This window comes from Larimichthys crocea, chromosome II (genome assembly GCF_000972845.2).
Source record: "Larimichthys crocea isolate SSNF chromosome II, L_crocea_2.0, whole genome shotgun sequence".
NCBI classification, from domain to species: domain Eukaryota; kingdom Metazoa; phylum Chordata; class Actinopteri; family Sciaenidae; genus Larimichthys; species Larimichthys crocea.
The window spans coordinates 13,020,024-13,043,915 of NC_040012.1; the positions used below are offsets into that span (position 1 = coordinate 13,020,024).

At 43.9% G+C, this 23,892-nt stretch overlaps 1 protein-coding gene across 7 annotated transcripts in view; it reads left to right on the forward strand.

Moving 5' to 3' along the window:
• LOC104918299 (zinc finger protein 521) overlaps window positions 1-23,892 on the forward strand; it is a 104,720-nt gene that overhangs the window by 36,001 nt on the left and 44,827 nt on the right. For 4 of the 7 annotated variants that reach the window (XM_019262177.2, XM_019262178.2, XM_019262175.2 and 1 more), the window contains exons 4-6: window positions 3,731-7,233; window positions 7,393-7,477; window positions 7,851-7,883. In XM_019262177.2, coding sequence (XP_019117722.1) covers window positions 4,087-7,233; window positions 7,393-7,477; window positions 7,851-7,883 — 3,265 coding nt within the window. In that variant the 5' untranslated portion in view covers window positions 3,731-4,086. The remainder of the gene's footprint in view (window positions 1-3,730; window positions 7,234-7,392; window positions 7,478-7,850; window positions 7,884-23,892) is intronic. The other 3 variants (XM_027288088.1, XM_027288093.1, XM_010730003.3) reach the window with 3 other exon arrangements.

The window sequence follows — 23,892 nt, forward strand, 5'->3', positions numbered from 1 at the left end:
CAAGTGCAACAAAAGGAGATTTTACAGGATTTGAATTATGTATAACTCCACTCCAGAGCAGCCATAAATATATGTGAAGAATTAACAACCCAAAAATCATCATCATATGTTGCCTTCTTCCCGATCTTGCTCGGCTCAGCTCGCACTATGACAGAGTGGTATCTGTCCACAAAGAATTCAATTATAATAATTCTTTTCAAATTATGCATATCATTGAGCGTTTAAAATTTAGAGACAACATTTGCCACCATATGTATTATAGTCCAAAGGGAAACAATGTCATCAGGAAAATTAATGACTCGCTCTCTTAAAATATATTTATATATCTTGCTAATTCTCAAATACATTAATTGCATAAATCAAAACACTCTTCGGGGGTTTTGAAAGTTATGCTGTGTACAGGAATGGCAAACTTACCTGTTCTTAGCATTAAAGATCTTATTTGAACAGGGGTATTTACTCTGGGAAAGGGTGCTATAAATGAACATAGAGGAAGTGGTGCACAAAGAGTAGTTCAGACTGGCTTAGAAGAAACTGAGACCTGCGTGTGAAGGGGGAATTTTTAGTGGTTACTATGCACTACAAGAAAAAAACACGTTTCTATAGAGCTATTTAAATGTCTTTATTAATCTTACATATGTGGTTTCCTTGAACTTTCCTTGAAGCTTTAGCTTTTTGCTTGATTCTTTAAAAGTTTTCATATACTATAACTTATGTTATGAGTAAATATGGCTATGGCACATCTCATGCCATTCCCTATAGAAACACTCCAAATGAGGTTGTTTTGTTCCATATAGTAGACATTTAAAAGAGAAAGAGGGAGGGGGTAGGGACAGAACTCCCAGAGAGGGACAGGCCTTAAGATGGAGGTCTTCCTCCCAGGACGTGACAGGCTGTTGGCTGGAGGATGCTCAGGAAGGCCTTGGCAGACCAACAAAGACAGCCCTTCAGCTGCAGGGTGTAGTTTTTCAGGCCCCAGCATCCCCTTTGGCAGCAGCACAGAGAGTGCTGGCGTGCACAGGCCCCTGGCCCGAGAGACAGGGAAGTAAGGCCCGTTCTTTTATTTACTCAGGCTGCTGCTGAGGCCTGGGCATTTCTTGTCTGGGTGAAGAAGGAAAAAAACAAGTCTCTCTCTCTCTTTCCTCTTGAGGTCTCCTGAGGAAGATTGCTCTTTCATCTGCAGTTGTTCACACACTTGTTTCGGCCATTGCGCTTGTATCTGTGTATTCCATGTGCACATGTATGTCTGCACATGGAAATGTTTGTTACTGTGAGTGAGTGTGCAGTGTGTGCACTCGTGCTCTCTTCTGAGTGTATGCGTGTGTGGGTGTGTAAGTCAAATTATAGTCTCACTATGTGGGATAATTATACTCAAAATGTACAGTTTAAACTCTGAATGACAAAAAGATGTGATCTTCCTGTTTTTTTGTTTTTTTGCTTTCAATCAGGCATTTTGACGGCCATCACAGTAAGACAAAGGACTTACTGAATGTGTGTTGAACAGAAGCAGGGTTTTTGGTCCAGCACACATACAACAAATTAGGGTCAGGTTGGTATGATGATACCGTTAAGTCTAATAATTCATCAACAGGTGCAACTTAGAGACAAATTAATATTAATACTGCACTGTATTTACACTGTAAAATCAATATTATTGTATTATTTTATTTGATGGCAGCTTCTGTAATATTTGTCAAAACTAAATATTTCTAAATGTGTTCATTCTGCTAGTTGATTTCAAGCAATGTTATGACTCCCACATGTCCCCCACAGATACGACTTTATGTATGAGTGTTATTGGAGTAAATGCACTAAATAAATAATATACATCAAGTAAACAAACCAAAAAAAGGAGGTTGTCCTGGCAGTTTAGTAATGTCTCAAGGCAAAGACATCCTCATTTAAGACAGTAGAATTTAATTTAGCCTTGTATACGGGCCCATTTATTTGTTTGTTTTATGCTATTGTCTCGAAGCCAATATGTTTGACTGTAAGGCATTGGCTGGGGTCATTCTTCTTGCACTGTCTTCGTTTCCTATACCCTGGGAGGGAGTATGAGAGAGGGCAGATCCGCCTCCTCTGTGGAGGAGGGCATAGCACTGAGTCACCCATCCTCCCTCGAACCAGAGAGAGAGAGAGAGAGAGAGAGAAAAAAAACACTGAGACATGTATGAGAGATAAAGCAAGTAAATCAAGCAAGGTTTGCTCCTTGAGTGAGATGTGTGTGCAGAGTGGGCGCCTTGCCAGGGGTGGGAGGTTTCCGGGAGGGCCACGGTGTGGAGGTGGGCTCTCAATGTGCCGCTTTCAGCAGTTTGGAGGGGCAAGGGAATGGCCTCCGACCCCATCTGTTTCCTGAAGATAGGCCTGATGGGGGTAAGTGCTCAGAGAGGGCATGATATCCTGACAAAGGGCAGATCTCCCAGCAAAAACAACAGAAAGGGGGAGTGAGAGAGAGAGAGACTTAGATTTGTCAGCTGAAGGGGAGTACAGAGGTTGGATCCTGGAAAGAGCTCGTGCTTTTCCTTCGTCCCTCTCATAAATCTTTGCAGTTTCCTCTTGTTTTTCCCATTCCAAGTTTTGGCCTTTTGACACAGTTTTTTTTTCTGAAGGGGTTGGGATTACGTTGTTTTATTTAGGTAAGGAAGTTCACAGCACTTAGAATTCGGCAGCGGGAAGAAGTGGCCTGTAACCTTTTGAACTTGTGGAAAGTGGTGTTCTGTGTTTTCCATTCATATCACTGTACAAGTGAACCAGTCAAATGGAATGTCGGCAAAGAAGAGATTTGAATAGGGACACATTAAAGTTATTGTATGGTGTTCCCTGGTCATTCTCTGCACCTGCTTGTCCTTGAGTGAGGTAGTTAGCCACTTGGTTGTCTTCCCCTATCCGTTTCCCTGCCCCCCTCAAGCCCCCTGCATCAGCACATGGCACATTCATCCATCCAGTATCAGTTGCCTCACGGCTTTATACAAGCCACACAGACAAATATGATAATAATGCATATTCTATAATCTGATATCTATTGAGTGATGTTCTAGATGGTCCACGTTTCATGAAAATCATTTATTTTGCAGAGAGTTCCTAAAGGCTATGCATAGCAGTGGTCTAAATTGTACATTTAATCTTTTCTTTCACTCTTGAGAACAGCTTCTCCCTGTTTCTCTCTCTCTCTCTCTCTCTCTCTCGTCTTAAGGTCATTTCAAGGGCTCTTGTTTTTCAAAAATATTCCTGTAATTGTTCAGGAATAAAAGAAATGTTCTAATTTACCTCATGCCGGGCTTACATCCTAAAGTACACAAATTGTCTTGTGTTGGCTTTAAATGTCAGAGAAATTGTGTTTTGTGTCACAGTGGGCTAAGCCATTACATGGCCACATACAAGGTTAATTGTAGTAAAAGTATTTCCACTTATTCTCTTCCCTAATTATACTTAAAATTGCATATTTAAATGTAACTTTTTTGATAACACCTAAGGTGAGGTATTGTTTCTGCTGGAGAAAAAAATGTCTAAGAAGTATTCTAAATTCACACACCAACACCTTATAATTACTATGACAAATAACACCACAGTGGCCCACCTTTTCTGTTCAAAAGAATGAGACAAATGCGTTGCTAATACAGTCTTACAAACACCTCTCTTACACATTTTTTCCTTCTCTCTCCTTCTTTTTCCCCCCGACTTGCCCCTGATACCCTCTTTTCCCTCCTCCTCTTTCTGTCTTCTTCTCCAGACGGCGCTGATCTTGAGGATGACCCATCATGTTCTTGGCCAGCATCATCTCCCTCCAGTAAGGATCAGACTTCTCCAGGACACTGCGAGGACTATGATTTTGGCGAGGAGGAAGGGGGCCCTGGCCTGCCATACCCATGCCAGTTCTGTGATAAGTCCTTCAGCCGCTTAAGCTTCCTCAAGCGCCACGAACAGAGCCACGGCGATAAACTCCCTTTCAGCTGTACTTTTTGCAGTCGCCTGTTTAAGCACAAGCGCAGCCGAGATCGTCACGTGAAGCTACACACCGGTGATAAGAAGTACCACTGTGGAGAGTGTGACTCTGCCTTCTCCCGCAGTGATCACCTCAAAATCCACATGAAAACTCACGCCTCTAACAAACCCCACAAGTGCCCTGTATGCCGCCGAGGCTTCCTTTCCTCCAGCTCTCTCCACGGCCACATGCAAGTACACGAAAGGGGAAAAGATGGCAGCAGCTCAAGCCTCTCTAGAGCTGATGAATGGAAATTGAAAGAAACTCGCAAATGCAGCCGTTGTGAGGAGGGCTTTGATGTCCCCGAAGACCTCCAGAGGCACATCGCAGAGTGCCACCCCGAATGCTCCCCATCTGAGGATGGAGGCCTGGGTGCCACCCTGCAGTGCATCTACTGCCATGAGCCCTTCAGTGATGAGGGCACCCTGCTGACTCACATTGACCAGGCCCACAGCCGAGATAGGAAGGGCCACACCTGTGCTATCTGCTCTGAGCACTTTCTGTCTGTTGAGGATCTCTATGCTCACATGGACATCCACCAGCTCCCTGAATCTAGTAACCACAGCAACAGCCCATCCTTGCTGACTGTAGGTTACACTTCTGTCTCTAGCACCACCCCTGACTCCAACCTCTCTGTCGATAGCTCCACGATGGTGGAGACAGCGCCACCAGTGCCCAAGACAAGGGGGCGGAGAAAGAGGGCTGCTCAGAACACATCAGATATGGGAGGACGATCCTCTAAACAGCCTAAAGTATCCTACAGTTGCATCTATTGCAACAAGCAAGTATTCTCCAGTCTGGCTGTGCTTCAAATTCATCTGCGAACCATGCATCTGGACAAGCCAGAGCAGGCTCATACTTGCCAGTTTTGTTTGGAGGTTCTGCCCTCTTTACTAAATCTAAATGAACATCTTAAGCAGGTTCACAATGCAGAAGACCACGCTGCTCTGTTAGCCAGCTTGCCTGATGCTCTCCTTCAGTGTAACTTCTGCCCTGAGGTATTGAGTGACCTCAATGCCCTCCAGGAACACATCCGCTGCTCCCATGGCTTTCCCAGTCCTGTGGCCAAGGAGAGCAATGCCTTCTTCTGCCCCCAGTGCTTCATGGGGTTCTTGACAGAGGCTACCTTGGAGGAGCATGTTCGTCAGACTCACTGTGATGGGGGAAGCTTGCGCTTTGACTCCCCCTTGGCTGTAACTCCCAAGGAGTCTATAGTTGAGGTATACTCTTGCTCGTACTGCACCAATTCACCAATATTCAACAGTGTTCTGAAACTCAACAAGCACATAAAAGAGAATCACAAGAACATTCCACTGGCACTCAACTACATAAACAATGGAAAGAAATCGCTGCGCACTCTCAGCCCTTCTTCTCCAATATCTGTGGAACAAACCACCATGCTGAAACAAGGCAGCTCACGCAATACCAGTGAGTTTATATGTAACCAGTGTGGAGCCAAGTATACCAGCTTGGACCTTTTCCAGACTCACCTAAAAACTCATCTGGATGTTCTGCAGCCTCAACTCACCTGCCCACAGTGCAACAAAGAGTTTCCCAACCAAGAGTCCCTGCTAAAGCATGTGACCATTCACTTCACTATTACCTCCACTTATTACATCTGTGAGAGCTGTGACAAGCAGTTCACCTCAGTGGATGACCTGCAGAAGCACCTGCTCGACATGCATACCTTTGTGTTCTTTCGTTGCACTCTGTGTCAGGAGGTTTTTGACTCAAAAGTGTCTACCCAGCTCCACCTGGCTGTAAAACATAGCAATGAGAAAAAGGTGTACCGCTGCACCTCCTGCAACTGGGACTTCAGGCATGAGACTGACCTACAGCTACATGTCAAACACAGCCACCTGGAAAACCAGGGCCGTGCCCACCGCTGCATTTTTTGTGGGGAGTCCTTTGGCACAGAGGTGGAGCTGCAATGTCACATCACCACCCATAGCAAGAAGTATAACTGTCGCTTCTGCAGTAAGGCCTTCCATGCTATCGTCCTTTTGGAGAAGCATTTGAGGGAGAAACACTGTGTCTTTGATGGGAAGACACAGAACTGTGGTGCTAATGGCTCTACTATAAGTGGTGGGGATGGCCAGCCCAAAGAAGATGCTGAGCTACAAGGTCTGCTAACCAACAGCCATGGTCCAGGGGCAGTAGGAGGTTCTGTGGTGGAGTCCCAGAATAGCCATGATGGAAGTGAGGAAGAGGTGGACACTGCAGATCCCATGTATGGGTGTGACATCTGTGGGGCATCTTACACCATGGATTCACTCCTCACTAACCACCAGTTAAGGGACCACAATATACGCCCGGGTGAGAGTGCCATGGTAAAAAGGAAAGCTGAAATGATCAAGGGCAACCACAAGTGCAATGTCTGCTCCCGCACCTTCTTCTCTGAGGCTGGGCTGAGGGAACATATGCAGACCCACCTTGGGCCTGTCAAACACTATATGTGTCCCATCTGTGGGGAGCGCTTCCCTTCCTTGCTCACTCTGACTGAGCACAAGGTCACCCATAGCAAGAGCCTGGACACAGGCAGTTGCCGCATTTGTAAGATGCCACTGCAGTGTGAAGAGGACTTCTTGGAGCATTGCCAGATGCACCCTGACCTGAGGAACTCCCTGACAGGTTTCCGCTGTGTAGTGTGCATGCAGACCGTCACCTCCACATTGGAACTCAAGATCCATGGTACCTTCCACATGCAAAAGACAGGAACTATGTCTGCCAACCAAAGCATGGGCCGCGGCAACGTCATCTCTCATAACCAGCAGCAACACCATATCCAGAAACCTTTCAAGTGCGCCTCTTGTCTGAAAGATTTCCGGTCCAGACAAGACCTGGTGAAGCTGGACATCAATGGACTGCCTTATGGACTCTGTGCATCCTGTGTGACAGCAGCTGGTTCCAAAAGCTCCAGCCCAACAGTAAATGGAGGAAGGCAACAGCAGCAAGGTGGAGCCACCACTCCAGCAACAACTACAGCCGCATGGGTCCAGGGGGAGAGTCTTAGCCCTGGAGATGGGAAAGGCAAAGCCGTCTCTTCATCCTCTTCATCTTCTTCTACATCCTCATCATCCGCTGCCAAGACACGATGCTCTAGCTGTAATGTGAAGTTTGAGTCTGAAGCAGAGTTGCAAAACCATGTCCAGACAGTGCACCGGGAACAGGCTGGGGACAGCAACAGCGGGCAGCTCAAGACCCCCCAGGTGTCACCCATGCCCAGAGCCAGTCCTTCACAAACTGAAGAGGTATGAGGTTGAATAGTTTATGAAAACATGCTGAGGTTCATAAATTGTTCTGCACTGCTATGTTAAATTAGTAAAACAAAAGTGATTTCTAGTTTTTTAATAATATTTTTTGTTCAAAGTTGACTGTATTAATCCCCTATCGCTTTGTCTTATTTACAGAAGAAGACATACCAGTGCATCAAATGTCAGATGGTGTTCTACAGTGAATGGGACATCCAAGTTCATGTGGCCAACCACATGCTGGGTAGGAAATAACTCTTTTTGTTTCATTCATTATGGTCTCTGTTGCATTCCTGGAACAAAGTCATAAAACAGTGCTTGTGTAATATCTATGTAAATATGATTTTCTACATTTCCCAAAGTATTTCTACAATGTAGCATAGCTTTTATCAATGTGGCTTGTAGGTGTGTGATTTCAGTGTTAGAGGGAATGATTTTGTGTGACCGTCATCAATAAAATACAAATCATTAAGGAAAATTCACCGAATTTCATAACAAGTATTTGATCATTTTAAATATATTTCAGACATAGTCTTTTCATACTTTTTTAAAGGTGAATCACATACTAAGGACTGATGTGATATATGTAATAAAATATTTGACCCTGTCTCATTCAGGCTCACAAGTATCTGGATCACATCACCAAATAGGTGGAATTATTTTAATATTTTGACCATCAACTGCATCCCCAGTGTTGTGCATTTATAAACCCATCATCTTCATTTCCCCATGCATGTGAATGGTATAATATAGTACGTGTGCATGCCTGTGGAGCAGAATCTCTCCACTTCAAACCACTCTGTATGAAGGTAGTTTGAAGTAGTGGAAACATACAGATTATTAAGATTTAAATATCAAAACAGATTTTGATCAAACTGTTTAAAATTCAAAATATTATTCCACAGTTTTTTGAAAAATCTCCACATTGCTACTGTATATTATTTTGTTTGTTTGTTTATTGTGCCTTTTCACTTAAGTAGTCTGTTCAGATGACTGAGATCTGAATACAACATTTGGAAAAATACTTTCATGCTCTCTGCATTTAATGACGTCAAATCAACTGAAAAAATGGATATTTGATTTTATTACATTGTGTATCACAAAATTATTCCAAATTTCTCATTCTCTTTCACAAGATTCCTAGACAAAGAGTGCTGGTGTAAGACTAACCTCCACAAAATGTCTTTACTTTTGGTTGTCATTTGTATGCAGGCAGAATAATTTGTAGAGAACAGACAATTGGAAAACAGGTTTTCTTGCCTGCAGTAAGTAGGCGTCTGAATTCCGGTCTCACGTTCCTTTATTCATTCATTTATTCAGCTCGTTTGGCGGCTCTTTCATTACACTGCATTATCTGTTGTCTTCAGTGGGAGAGAGACTCATTGATCTGGAACCAAACCGCCTCTCTGTTTGGGACACGCTTCTAGGCGCAGGTGAATTTAAACACGGTGGGCAATTCTATCAGGACCGGTAGGCAATTCTATCAGGGACCCACTGTTTGTGCATAAACAATCAGAAGCATGTGATTTGTGATTTTGATGCTTCGGTGTATTTGCAAAGGAGAGAGACGAGCTGAGAGTGTGTAGGTGTGTATTTTGTATTCATCTTTGCGATCTGCTCACCCACTATTCTACTGGGGGTGCCTAATACAGTACCATGCCAGCATTAGTCCTTTCTCTTGCAAAGGCAGGCACGGAGCACACTGGGAGGGTAGAAAACAAACCCCCCTACTGGTTATTTTATGTCTGTCAGCCACACAAGCACACAGTTCCCCAATAATAGTGGAATTCAGACAGCTTAAGATAACAGGAGGATAGGTGATTGGGTTATTGTCTGATGTCTTACTTCTCTGATATGCCATTGCTTTGTATTCAACATGATCACGGGTTTCATCAGACTCCTCAAAAGGGTTTCTGTTAGATGCATTTGTTTTGTGATCTCTAAAATATGGAGAAAAACAAAACTCATTATAATGAAAATTTGGTAGAAAGATGAAATCGTCTAGAAGGGACTGCATTTTGTAAAACAAACAAAAACTGAATCAAATGAAGAAAAAATACAGGAAAATGTGTTTTACTGAAGAGCTATAAAGAAAAAAAAACATGTGCACCAGGTTAGTTGTGTTACAACTCTATTGTTGATCTTGTGATTTTATATCACTTCTTAAGAATTAATCTGTTTAATGTAAAATGGGGTTAAATTCAATCTAGCCTGTAATCACTGCATAGCCAATTTGGGCCAAAAACACAGGGAAAAAAAATACTAATTTGGAAAAGCTCTAAATACCTTCTCTACTGAAAAAAGGGACACTTTCTCCTTTTAATGGCCATCTGCACAGGAGAGGGGAAACAGGGGGCTGGGGTCATCTCCGCTCAGCTGTCAGCGTTATTAGCGTAGGTAATGGAGCAGACGCTGGATTCATAGGGGTGTTGTTTTCATCCATGCCCCGCTCCATGGTGTCAGTTCACACTGATAACTCTATATATAGTGATGTGCCGTGACATAACCATAGTGCTAAGTGTATGGAACAACAAAACCTGAGCCTGTCTCACCCAGACAAGTCCATATTAGCTGCCTTTGTAATACAATAGTCTCCCTAAACCAAGTGCACTCAGACTCCACCCTCACCTCCTCCCATCGGTCCGAAGTGCTCGTGGATGCCTCTTCTGTATGACTGCCAGCACATTTTGATGCATGTATACTACGCTCAGATGATGGACGGTCCTGGTTCAGAGATAAAGCGCAGCTCCGGTGCCCAGCGACTCAACGTTTACTATGATAATAGAGGTAAATGAAAAGGAAGGAGGTGGCCATGGGTGCAGAAGGGTGTGTTGCAGATCAGCCCTAGCCAAGCCTGTGAACGGCCCCACGTGTTTTAAGATGGAGGCCGCAGCCTGCTAGGGCCCAGATGGATCAGTACACATTTGCTGTACAGCTGGTCGCTCTGTTTGGGGACCTGGTGTGATACTCCTATGGAGAAAAAAATGATATCGCCACCATCCAAGGAGCAATTTAATAGCAGGCCAGAAGACAGCTGGCCACTCTTTAGTTTAGAGTTTTTTTGGCATGGCTCACTTACAGAATTGAGGGTGTCCGATTTTTCTCCAGAGACACACAGATTTATACAGCTTTCAGCTGCTGCAGTCACTATCAAACCTTTTATTTCTGTTTTTCTTTCTGCTGATTAAAAAACAAATCTGTCCATCAGTTCAATTTGAAAATTGATCTCTAGTAATTTTGGATTGGAAATTGCAAAATATATTGGAAATCACAGTGCTTTCACAAAGTCGTCTGTTTTTTAAGAGGACCTTTGAAGGTCTTTCATTGACACAAAAGCCTGTTTGGTTTTATCAGCATGCCATCATGCCACCCCATTGCTTCACTTTGACCCCACTGTAAACTATGACATTTGGAGCCTCATGGGGGGCACATTTGGCCCATTTATCGCACTGTTTCAAATGTCCCTGCGTGGATTTTCAGAGCCCTGACATGTTTTGAAGCATGGGCTCTGTCTTAAAGGGTTTTAAAGGTGAAAAGGGTTTTTGCTTTTCTGTTATATCTGCTTTCAATCCAATTCTCATCTCACTCCTGTCCATTCCAAGCAGCTACTGCCAAGGTGGCAGTGCTCACAAGGACAATTGTAAACAAACAAACCAAACCACATCCCAGAAAAGTGTTTTTGGGGTCACCTCTACGGATTTTTTGGGTTGGTGACAGCACTGAGCTTGAAGCCAAGTCAGGGAGGAGCCTTCTCTCACAGAGAGGAGCCGGTGGCCTGGTCGGCCCAGGCAGAGGGGGGCACTGGAGGGGTGGAAAGGTTCGGGGGCGGAGAGGGAAAGGCACATTTGCTGTACAGCTGGCCGCTCTGTGTGAAGCAGGCACTGTGGGCCGTTACAGAGCTGGAGAGGAGAGCGAGTGAGAGGCCTTTAGCTCTCCTCTAGTTTCTCCTCCTCCTCTCTGTTCTCTCTTTCTCCTTCTACCCCTCACTCTGTCTCACTATCTAGCTTTCACATTTTCATATTAACCACGCTCCAACCTGGCAAAACAAACTGCATTGGCTAGTGGGGGAGCAGACAGGAGGCACACTGTAATGGTGTTTTAAGCTGAAAGCCTTGTTTTGTTTCTTGCTAAGGGCCGCAAATTATCCTTGACACATATCCTCTTGTCTTGGGCCCCTAGAGCAACTTGGCCAGTGTATGCTGATTACATGGTCTCCATCACTGTCTCTGCCCTGGTGGCAACACATTTACTACTACATTAAGTGTTTGTTTTTTTTCCTCCTGGTGCATAAACAGAATATGGTATTTTTATTCTTTGTTTCTTTTTCTATAATCCTTTTTGATTAGGTGTGTCTGATGGTTTCCCTCAGTTTCTGGGACTCATTCATAGAGCACATACACATGTAATCTGCTAACAAACATGGCCAAACACTCCTCATTTGACTCCTAGGGGGCTGGATCAGAGTCAGAACTCAATAGACAACACAGCACAGGAACAAGATCAATCTTATGAAATAAATAAGAGAACAGGCTTGGACCAGCCAGTGGAAACAAAGGAAACCATGCGTGCCTTATACTGAGTGTGATATCTGCCTGCTTTTATTAATTGGTGATTAATAACGCCTCTCTGTTCGTTAGCGCAGTCACCTCCCGTGCAGCCAAGTGTGTTGCTGCTAATATGCAATTATGCGCACCTTACTGCTCGTTACATTATACCTCTCCCTGTCTAATGTGGCGTCCATGAGGAGAATAGAAAACAGAGTGAGCTGCAAAAAAAAAAAAAGAAAAAAAAAAGAAGAAGCTATCAATAAGATTCTCACATTCACTGTGTTACCTACCTGTCTGGATGGAAAACAAAAAAAGAAGTTTCTTACAAATTCCTCGATGTAACCAGGAGACTGCATTAAAAGTTTTACAGCATTGCAGAGACTGTTTTGCTCTTCCTGGTGTTTTTGTTGTAAAGCAGAGGTAATTGACATCACCATGGGGATGCTCTGTTGCTAGGCCAGACAAGCTCAGTCTGATGTGGTCCTTATCTATTGATTTTCCTGACATTTCCCCACACTTCACAGACTAGGCCAACATGTGAGAAAATATCTGATGCTCTCAGTTCATACAGCCTGTTTGTACAAACTCGGAGCGAACACTTGCTGCCCCTTACTGCATTGCAATTGGTAGGTTGATGTCACCATGGTGATTTGGGGCGAATCCCTTTCAGTGATTGGCTAAACGGTGCTCATTTGTTGAGTTAACCATTCTAAAGCACAGATAACAAATGAAATCCAATAATACAGATTTACTTAAACCCGACAATTTCTCTTTGAATTTAAGGACATCATCTAATAACGGATTCACTGGTGTACTTTTAAAATCCTCCCATCCAAGTCTAGTTGGGTACTTGGGCGACCTGAATAAAGGTAGGCTCTTCCTGTGCTTCTGGTTATGTTTTATTGATATACATGAGGGATGTCTCCTTTAGAGTGTTAATGCCAACCCTTGTTCTGAAGTGAGGCCCATAAATACTGAATGATCAGAATTAACCTCTGCATTACTCCATCTCCCCATGGTCTCTGAGATGTCACCAAGGCCATAGGTGCATGCGCACCCCTGGTCTGATGGGGTTGCTTAGCAGTCTGGCTGGAGGGGGGCTTATGGGAGAAGTGCAAACAGACAATCCTGCCTTAGTAAAGGTCAGAGCTGCAACCTACACCTCTCAAATCCCAGCCTGGCCCTGGTGGGACCAGGGTTCCAAGCGTGCCTAGAGATGCTTGTGGTAAGGGAGAATTACTCTGAGAGTGAAGTGGTGCAATACTTCTGAAGTGCATTGCTTTTAGAGGTTGTCAGCACCAATAGGAGTGTGACAGATTTGATCTAACTTTGTGTAGTGGCTCTTACTTGGTGTGTTTTTGGAATGACATGCACGCTGGGACACCAGTAGCTATCATATCCTGAACAGGGAAGAGTTTCAATGATGTTCTGAAAATTGTTGTTAAGTACGGTTCATAGGCATAGAGAGGTGCGTTTAAGAATACAAACAGAGTACCCCAAAAAGTTTCTTTAACTCTCTTTATTGAGCACAATGGTGGTTTTCCAAAGTACCATGTAACGAATGACTATCCTCATCGAACTTTGGCTGTGTGAATGGCAGACAGGGGAGGAAAGGGGAGGGGGATAGGGTTCTGAAAAGGCCCCCCAGCGTCAAAGCCTTAATAATCATGTGAGCAGCGCTGGACTTCATTACCCTCCTGTTCGACAGGCCGAGTGCCAGCCTGGATTGCTGGCTGGCTGTGGCAAGGTCAACGGCGGAGGAAAAACCAGTTACTGTGTTACTCTGGAGCGGAATGGAGAGGGGCGGCCATCTGTCAGCTCAGGCCTGCCATACCCGCAGAGCAAATGGACACGGGCGGCCAGAGGAGAGGCCACAGACACCCATAGAGCTAAACCCAGTGAGCATAACACTGAGGCATGGACACAGATCCAGCCAAAGAGATGGGCCTTGATACCACTAAAACACATATATACACACACATTGCAGAGGAGATAAGGCTATCTCCAAGAAATTTGGCAGCAGGTTGTGTGTGTTTATGCATGTTTGTTTTTAGTGTCAGCGCACTATTGGGCCCCTACTGTTTTAAGTCCAGATGGCAAACCATTTGATAAAAAGTTGATAAAAGTTTTGCTTGGCTTGCCAACGGTAAATGTTTTAATCATAGTTTTCCTTTATGAAGACAAACTTCTTGTGAATCTAGGTGCAGAAAATGTTATTACTGCCTGTAGACCACATTTTACATTTAAGCACAGACCAGAGGAGAGTTAGGGATGCAATGGAAGCAACATGTTTTCTTCCTAATGACAATACAAACAATGCCTTTATATATACTTTTTATATATACTCAGATGTCACGCTTTTTCATATCAGACTAGTTTTAGTGTTTCACCTTGCTGGCTGTTTGTCGGCGTCTGAGTTGTACCGACCCTCTCTCTGAGGACCTTTACGATGCCCTCTGGCCAAAGTGGAAGAACCCTGTGGAATGTTCCAAAGCTCTCTAATAGGTTTCAGGTGCTGCGGGCCATCGGCCAGCCCCCCACCATCACCCCACTCTGTGTGTCTTGTGTGATAGGACTCCCTGCTCAACAGTCAAAGCACCGCCATTTCTCCTCTAAAAGAGAGAGGGCAGAGCTACGAAATGGATACCCATTATTGTTTACTGTTAAATCTTTGCTTGTCTTCACAAAAGTTCAGTTGTTTGCCGTTTCTTTGCTTCACTTTAAGCCTGGTGCATCTCCCCTAACTGAAAATGGTACCGTTTAAATACAAATTAAAGTGGAGCAATTTCTGCTTGAAGTTCAGGCATAAATGCAATTTGCATCGCCGCCATCCCACAACTCAGCACAGCTTAAGTTCCTTCTTGTTTTCCTACTGCACAGAGAATACCGACCCCCCGGCTTGAGCGTCAATATGCTCCGGAAAACAGGGAGATGGTCCTGGGCGATTCCCCCCACATTAATGGAAATCACACAGGAACTCCCTGGATGAAAGCTTTATTAGTTATTAAGGTTTAATGTTGATATCAGTGCTTATATGTTTACTGGAGTGCACAGTGCTGCTGATGTGGAATTGTCAGAGAGGTGCAGATTTAGTAAGGAATTAGTGTACACCCAGGATTTAATTAAGGGGATCTATTTCCATCTTGTTAGAAAGAGATAATGTGAGTACTTCATGCATCATAGGTTACCATATTAAATGCTGCTTCCTGTAACAGCATTATATCCACTACAGTAGTGCTTGTAGATTAGAAAAAGGAACAACATTCTATATTTAGCTGGAAGAATTGCAGCTTAAAAGCAACTTTAAGCTTGAAGCTCTCACTGTAATATTTTTTTTTTTTTACATTTTTTGAATCCTAAAAAGTATTTTGTTCTATTTCCTCACATGTCTGCGTCTTTTCATGCGCAAACACAGTGAAACAACACATATGACATTCATTAGGGGTAAAAATGGTCACACTTGCACTCTTTTCACATGTCTCATTTCATTTCCAGCACGACAGTGGAGTGTGAACACTGAAGCGACATGGCCTCTTTGTCTCTCCATTTGTCCCACCACTGCCTAGAGACGTAAACCTTAAGCCACTCACTCTCTGATTAATCTTTAACATTTATAATTACTAATTAAGTTAGTAAGAGACTTTTAATGTAGGCCTCCTTCAATGGGGAGCAGAGAGGACAACAGATCATTAGCTTCAATAATGAACGCGGATGAGACAGATAATGGCCTATGATAGGTGAATACTGACAGTTATATTAAATGAGGCGAGTATATGGAAATGCTGTGAGCAAGCAGCACTTTGTGGAAAGGCACAAGGAGACAAGGTAGTGAAGTACTTCAATAATTCCAGCCTTAAAGCATGAGGAAATCTAAGGACTAATTAAAACCTATGTAGTGTAGTGAAGTCTATTAGTAGCATGCAGTATGGATCATATAATATATATAATCTGCAGTGGTAATTACGTCAACCCCAGTTTGAAATACAGATTTTATTTATTCATTCACACTGGTTTCATTGAGTTTTTGGTCTCCCTAATGTCTTCAGTGTATCTCATTATCACATTATTACATTAGTGTCTGCATTATCCTGGTGGCTGTAAGTTGCTGCCCATTAAAAGAGTCATTTCATCTCAGTTTTTTTACCTTAACGACGATGCTACTCTGGCACATTCCGCGAGCCTTCCCACTTTGGGGAAGGTGCTTATGCCATAATGATTATTATCATTAAGAAGATATTAATGTGCTTAGTGTTTGCGACCCAGCTGCTCATCATGGCCTGAGCTCCCTGCCGGGGAGGGGAAGAGAGCTGCTGCCAAAACGGACAGTGCACGTAGGCCACCGCCCACCTGTCCAGAGGTTTCAGGGTTAGTGGAGGTCACACCTACCTACCTCCCTGCCCTCTGCTGAACTGGAGGAGGGATGGCTCAGAACATAAAATTGGAGGAGATGAATTGTGCTATGTGGGATGAAGTTAGAGCGCAAGTAATGAATTCAACTGATTTTTGTAAGCATGTACAATATCAGCATACATATTAATTATAGTTATGTTACTCTGCTGTGAAGGGAAATGTATGTTTTCTCTTCAGAGATTCCTGCCACATAATTATTCATTAGATTTCAATCTTGCTATTATTTCAGGCTGTTCATGCAACGGAACACTAACACTAGACTTTTTTTGCATTAAAGAGTTTGGTAAATACGTTTTTTTAGTTTCTTTAACTGATTTAATCAAAAACAGATCTCCAAAATCTTTTGTGTGTTATAAAAGATGTAGCGGCTGGACGTTGGTGTTACGAAGCCACATATGTAAACAGATAGATAGTTTTGGGCTGAAGGCAGCCTGGCGCAGCCTCCTCCAGTCTCTCAGTTTCAAATTGCTGCTTCATTAGGGCTTGGAAAAGAAACCCATGGTTACATTTAATCAAACGAATCTGTACGGCAGACCCACATAATCAATCACAATCCTTATCCAATATGCTACATTCTGTAACTACCAAGCTGGCTTGGAGAAAAGTCAATTATGGCCCTCTCTGCTCCTCTGCCGGCATTGCTGTGATATTATACTGTTTCTGCAGTTGTTTTCATTATGCAAACATGGACCGTGTGCATCTCACACATACGGCCTATTCCTATTCATGCAGTCATTTCCTATTTTTCCTTTTCATACTGCTTGTTCTTGTATGATACATGGGCTGAGGGTTTGTTGGGGAGTATGATGTGCCATATCTGGAATAATCCAATTAAGTATTAATGATTTTTGCTCTCAAACTAACACTTGTGTTACACAGTGGGCTGCAGTCAGTGATGTTGTTCATATTTCATATGTTTCGTGTCCATATGGATCTCTTCTCACTGTCTCTCATTTGCAGTTTGTTTCTATACCTGTTCTACTTTCGCACCCCCATATCCCTGAGTACATTTATGTGAATGCACACATTGTGGACTTAGAAACACGCATGCTCACACACAAACACTGTAAACATGCTCACGTAGTGAATACACACTCATCACTCAATCCATCGATCCTTTTTTTTTTTCTCCTCTCTTTTGCCTCGTCTTGTGTGTTCTTTCTCCCTACGTTCTCACTTCAGTGCTCAGCCTCGCGCGCAGTCAACGTGCTCCACATAATATACACAAGGAAGGAAACACACACAAGCACGCACACACAAGGTAGCTAGGTTGGTGGGGGCCATGGCTGCAGCTCTTCTGCGCAGTCCCAGAGTGGCTCCCGGGGCTCGGCTGCCAGTTGTTTGCCAGCGTCTCCGGGTGGAATTCATTCAAATTAAAGCGGTGGAATGAGGCCCGAGTCCCAGAATGCCTCGTCCCTCTCCTTCATCAGCATTCCGCCGATGAGAGTAATTAAAGCAGAAATTAATTCTGCTGTAAGCAGAGGAGCCACAGAATAACTGATATTAGAGGCTGGATGATGAATGCTTGGCATCAAGGAAGGTCTCAGGGGAGGAAGGGGAAATTCACAGATCTCTTTTTCTTTCTTTCTTTCATTCTTTCTTTTTCTATCATTCTTCTTTCCCTCTCTTTTGCTCCATTTGCCCACTCCTGTGTTTTTTTTCCTCGCTTTATGTCATCTACATTTATGTCTTCTATGCATTTCTCTCTATGTCGTCTGCTTACTACTTGCCCCTTCTCATCTTTCTATTTGTTTCATCCTCTGTAACAACATTTGTCCTTCCGCTTCACCTAAAGATTGCCACAGAGAGCCAAGCCATTGGTTTTAAGCATGACTGAAGACATCGCCACTAAGCCTCCTCTGCTCAGTAACAGTATTTCACATTCTGTCAGCACTGGTGCTCTCATTTTCAGTCAACAGGCATATTAGAGTGTACTGATGCTGCAAATGCTTGCGCTTTGTTGTTTGTCAACAGAAGCCAAAATGGAGAGCGCTTCCAGGTGAATTCTATAATACTAAGGGCTCAATAATAAAGGTCTCCAAAAATATATAAATCAAGGTAATTGTTAATCACAATGTGAGCCACCACAGAAATTCATAATTATTGAATTAAACTGTGTATGTAGAGTTGCTCGGAGCTAAACACTGTGTATTATTTCCAAGACAAACTGTCTTTTTTCTCCGGCATAGTTTGAGACTGAACCTTGAAGCTCTCCAGATGATGTGATATTCTACCCAGGATGATTCAATGATCCCCCACGTCCCCTGACGCTTTATTTTTGGAATAGCACATCTTTAGCAAGAGCAGTCACAAGACTGAAAGACAAACAACTGAACCCATGAAACACTGAGGTTGGATGAGGCTGTCAGAGAGCCTGTTTTCCTCTCTTACAATCAAATGGAATTGAACAAAGGTTAGCTCTATGGGGCTTTATGGTAATGTGATATACGATGCTGCCATGGAATTTGCCAATGCATGTCTTAGCACTGTCTGACTCCAAGGAGGGAGTGAATGGTAATTACGCTGACCTCTGCCCCTCCCTCTTTTATTCTGCCCTGTGGGTAAAAAGCCTGAGGAGGTAATAAACAATAGATAGATTTGTCTTGTTTGTATTGCAGCTGCCGCACTCTTAATGACACACGAGATTGGTCTCTATTTTGAAATAATGCATGCCAAGAGTTGCAGGTAGTCGTCTTGCATTTTTAATTGATTTGTGCAGAAATATCTCAATCGGATGTAAATGAATAGGAGCTCAACCTGAGAGTTACTGACTGTTATTAAGAATTTAGCAGGCTGGCATGTAGTATGAATGATTAGAAACCATAAAGGGCCTAAAATACAGAGAGAGATGCAAACTGGAGATGAGAGCTAAACCACCTACAAACCTGTTGATGAGGCCGGAAGGCTGAAAAGCTTAGGGAAGTTTTAATGGGACATACAGGCTGTTTTTCCTCTGCTGCTTTCAGCTGGATGTTTTACAGCTGAATCACCGTACATGACACATGGTAAGAGGCATTAGATGACTCACCATACAACTAAAGCAGATTATTTCACTCTGAAATACAAGATACTTCTAGGAATTAGTCAGCTAACGAGCTACATGAATATCATCAGGAAATATTTGAAAAAGCATAACTTAAAAATAAGTAATTTTATAAGCAGCTGTGTCACAGTAATAAAAACAAACTACTGTATTGCATTATGTAGCAAATCTTAATATTGGCACTCAATAAAGGTGGAATTCATTTGAAGTGGAGGATGTCTGATATTGCAATGAAACTATTTGAATCTACAGTATGAAAGCACAATATTATTCCACCCCCAATCTCACATGTCATTTGGCTGTTTCCCTTTCCACTCTAAGTTTTTTTTCTTATTGCTTCTTTGGAAAAGATGATATGAAGCATGAAGCAGAAATAGTAATCATACAGTAAAGGCATTTCCTCTAAATTATTTAGTAATGGTGTCTTTTTATAGACACAAGGCTTACCTATGGTCCTTACTAAAAGCTTGTTACTTAGCAGCAGTTTTCAGAGTGTCTCTATCTCTACAGTGGATCATATTGCTCCTAGTGCATGATATTTCTTTCTATCATTCAGAATGACGATGCCGTTATGAAAAGGGAGGGTACGTCTTGATGTCTGCCATCCTGGAAATGGCGGCAGCGTTGTTTGTTTGTCTACTTTGTTCCATACACCAATAAAAATACACTCAAAATGAAACCTTGGTGTAACGATGACCTTAAACGCAATGACACTCTTTCCCATAACATTGTCCTGTCCAATAGTCCAGAACTCCCCAAGAGGCTTTACAGCAAGTCTAGGAGGAACCAAATGAGAGAGAAATCGATTACTTCCCTCTCTCTACTGTCTCTGCCCTGGCTGAATTACTGAAACAAGATGCTGCACTTAGAGGAGTCTTTGGAGAGGCAGAGAGAGAGAGAGAAAGAGAGGTGGGTGAGAGAGAAACACTTTTAGGGACATGGGTGCCATTTAGACTAGGACCATCTTCTCTCAGAAAGCCACTAAAAGCAGCGAATGATCCTCTTCCTGTCCCTGGCTGGGAGGCGGTTAGCCTCCTGTGGTTAGGTGAATACAGAACATACACTCAGGTTTGAGGTCAAAGCAAGATCATTAAAAAGAATATTAAATTCTGGAGTCCAAGCATAAGACTGTATCAGTTCATTCTTAACTTGAGCTAAGCATGTGATCGTGATGGTGCGTCGAAAAAAGCACGAGACCAGACCACATGGATAAAATCTGATGTTGTTTTTTGATTTGCTAATGTCAAATGGGTGTTGTTTAACATCCACACCAGGTTTTTATTGTCTGAACTATGAAGATGAAAATGAATCCCGCTCGTTTGGTAGACAGAACGTGGTGCTTAAGGGACCCAATCCCTGTAAGTGCCATTAAGTGGAAATTGCCGTTCACATATTCCAGTGGTTTGATTAATTACACTCTCTCATGTGCTTTCATAAAGGCCCAATGAAATATGGGGAGCAAATTGCATTGTGTTCCTGTATCCTGTTATGTAAAAGCAGTTTAATTATTGACACATGTTTTGCCACCTGGCAGGGGAAAGGATGGTTGGACATGAATAGAAATCATACAATAGATATTATGGACGGGTAGAGCTAGCACTTGAGATGCCATGTGTTTCCCTATCTGTGACTCAATTTATGTCCCCGTCTTCACCTCGCCTCAGGTTCTCCTGCTGAATCAGAGCAAAGAGCAGGCGCGATCAGCTGGATGTGTCACAGTTGTAAAGGAAACATTTTGTGAAAATGAATGCACTTTTAAAACCTGTTTAACTTTGTGCGGCAGGACGGCTTTTTGAAAGGTCTCTTCTAATAAATATGTAGTTCAGGAGATATTTTTTGAAGGCTACGCTGTCTCTCTCGGGGATTAAAAGATCACTGCTGGCTTTTGTGTGATATCTTAAGATAGCTCTTTTTGATCAGAGTACAGGCTTAGACACTGCTTAGTAACTGACACGCTGCTACTTTGAACTCAAGGAAGCAGTGTAAGAAGACAACAAGCAAATTTTCTGTTTTAACATAAACGTCTTTATTCCCTTTCTCCTCCTTTTTTTCTTTGTTCTTGGGCAGCGTTTTCCAAGAGCAGTGCCCTCTACTGCCATGGAGACTAAACAACACGAGTGTCAGGGTAGTGCATCCCTTCTGTTGTAGCCAGTAGTACTTAGGCTTCACTCTATTCTGTATTCTACAGTGTATGTGGAGGTATTAGCTCATAAAACCCTCCTACTGTCATATGAACCCACTGACGTCCCAGAGCTCTATATGAACAGCAGGGCTCTGATACTTAGTCCCAAGCTGTTCCTGTTTGCCCAAAACGATCAGGCCTGGCCTCGTGCTCTCTACCTGATCTAGTTGACTGGGCTGTGTAAGTTAGGTAGGCAGTCCCTGTCTCCATCCCCCTCCTCCCTCCCAATATGCACTTGGACCCGGGCTCAGGCTGCACCTTTTGTGTTCCACAGGGATAGGGGGGCCAGATGGAGGAATTTGATTAACCAGCAGTGGAGGACCAAATGTTCAATTGGATACAGAACCAGTTGGAAGGCGGGAGGGAGCGAGAGATGAGGCAGGGTAGAGGGAGAAATCTAAAATGGCTGGTCATGTGCGCCGGCCAACACTTTCCAAAGGGGAGCCCAAACAGACACTGAGGTGTAGTAATGCAGAAGCCCTTTTCCAAGTACCAGCTGGGCCTTTTAGGAGCCTCTATCCCCACAGCAGACACTCGGCAGCCTCCGAGCAGCTTGACTTTACCATATGTGGAACTTTTTTATGCTCCACCTGGTTTCCCCAGGGGACCTGTGCCGCTGGGACGCCGGAGGCAGGTGAATTGCTCTTAATGCAAGGCACTGAATCACTGGGCCAACAACATGAGGGAAGTGCCTAGGGAGAGGAAATGGATCTGCAGAAAGACTGGCGCGGACTGGCGCGACCTTGGAGCTAGTGCCCGCTGCGGAGCAGAAAACGAGGCCGCGTGACGTGTCATTGTGCTTCCACTCACCACACACCTCCGCTTTAATAATCCACACTTTTATTTCTTACATAACATTACGTATCATTCCTCTAAGTGCTTTTTCAAAGTGGAACTTAATCCATTTGTAAACTGAATGCCTTTCTTAGTTTCCATTTAGAGCCTCTGAGTTTGTCCCTGCCTCTTCCATTTCCCTTTTATCTGTTTCATTCTAGCTGTTTCATGTAATAATCTATTGATATGGATTTTGCAGTATTGGTTTAGTAAATGCGGTGTGACTGTGTTCTGCTATACAGCGTTTTTGTCACAATCTAATATCCCCATGCAAATACTAATTTACTCAGTGACATCAGTTGTTGTACCTCTGGCTGGTGATAGATTTTTGCCTTGCATAGTTTGAGAGTCCAGACCATCAGGACAGGTAGGTCAGATGAGGGAGAGATTTAGCCTGGACAGTGGGGGTGTGGTCACTCTCCTGCCTGCACCTGTCTCACTGAGTCTGTGGCACAAAGCCAGAGGTCAGGGGTCACCACAGGGGGCTGTCAAGGTCAAAGGTTTATCACTCTCCGAGGGGTCCTGGAGCCATCACTCAGACCCTACAGTACACACGATCTGCCCAGTTGAGTTTTTTCTTCCCCCACTTTTTCTAATCCTTCCAAATGGCTCGGGCAAAACTCCTGACAGCAGCAAGAGAAACAAACTGTGGGGTGTGGAGCTCTAAGCCATCAGCTGGAGATTTCACTTTGAAAAGATTCCCTTTTACTCACTGCCCTTTCCACCAATCAGAGAGCCCGCCAGAGTCCGGGCACCCAGAGCAGCTGCCCTCTGACCCTGCCAGCGGTTGTTGGTTTATTTTGTTTGGGCATTTTAGAGAGGATGGGGCTGCTTTTGACAGGTCAGGCAGCAGGACTTGGATGAGGTCTTTAGCAAAGACAGCCAGAGAGGGAGAATTTCACAGCTCGAGAAAAGACTCAAGCTACCCCAAGCTGGTGTTGCAGTTCCAGTATTACACTCATATTGCTGGAGAGGTTGTCATATTCATTGAGACATGTGGAAAATGGCCCATTTCAGGGGGGGAAAGAGGGGCCATTCATGCAAAGTCAATTCCATCAAGCAGACAGAAATTCCTCGATACCCCTGTTTATGCAGCTGTGCCCTCCGATCAAATTACACCAACCCTCTCGCAACACCCACGCCTCCCTCTACCCCTTATGCCGATCTCCACCAACCTCCCCTGAATGTGCCAGGAGCCTCTGATGGATCTCCCACTCACCGGGGAGGTTCGGAGAGGTAAAGGGACAAGAGGGGGCACATAACCCAGTGTTTCACCTACCCGTAGCAGTAATTGGGGCAAAGCCACGGTGCTTCCATGGGTCAGAGGAGGGGCCTGTCATGTGAGAGGCACGTAGGGGCAAGCAAAGGAGGCACATCCCCAGGGAAGTACTAACCGTCATGCTGTAGCACCAACTCTGACAGACCATAGGGAATGGACCCGCCGCATCGAGCCTGTCAGCTGTTCCAGCAGCGCAGAGCGATCGTGGAACCCTCCGCTGGGACTGTATTACTGAAGGCTTTTCTTCTCTGCCTCTGTTTTATTTTTTGGGTGGGGAGGGCAGGGTTGCGAGTCTATGTGCGAGAGGGGGTGTTGAGGGGTATAATTGAGAGCACAGAGGGAGCTTCGTCTCTCCATCTTATGA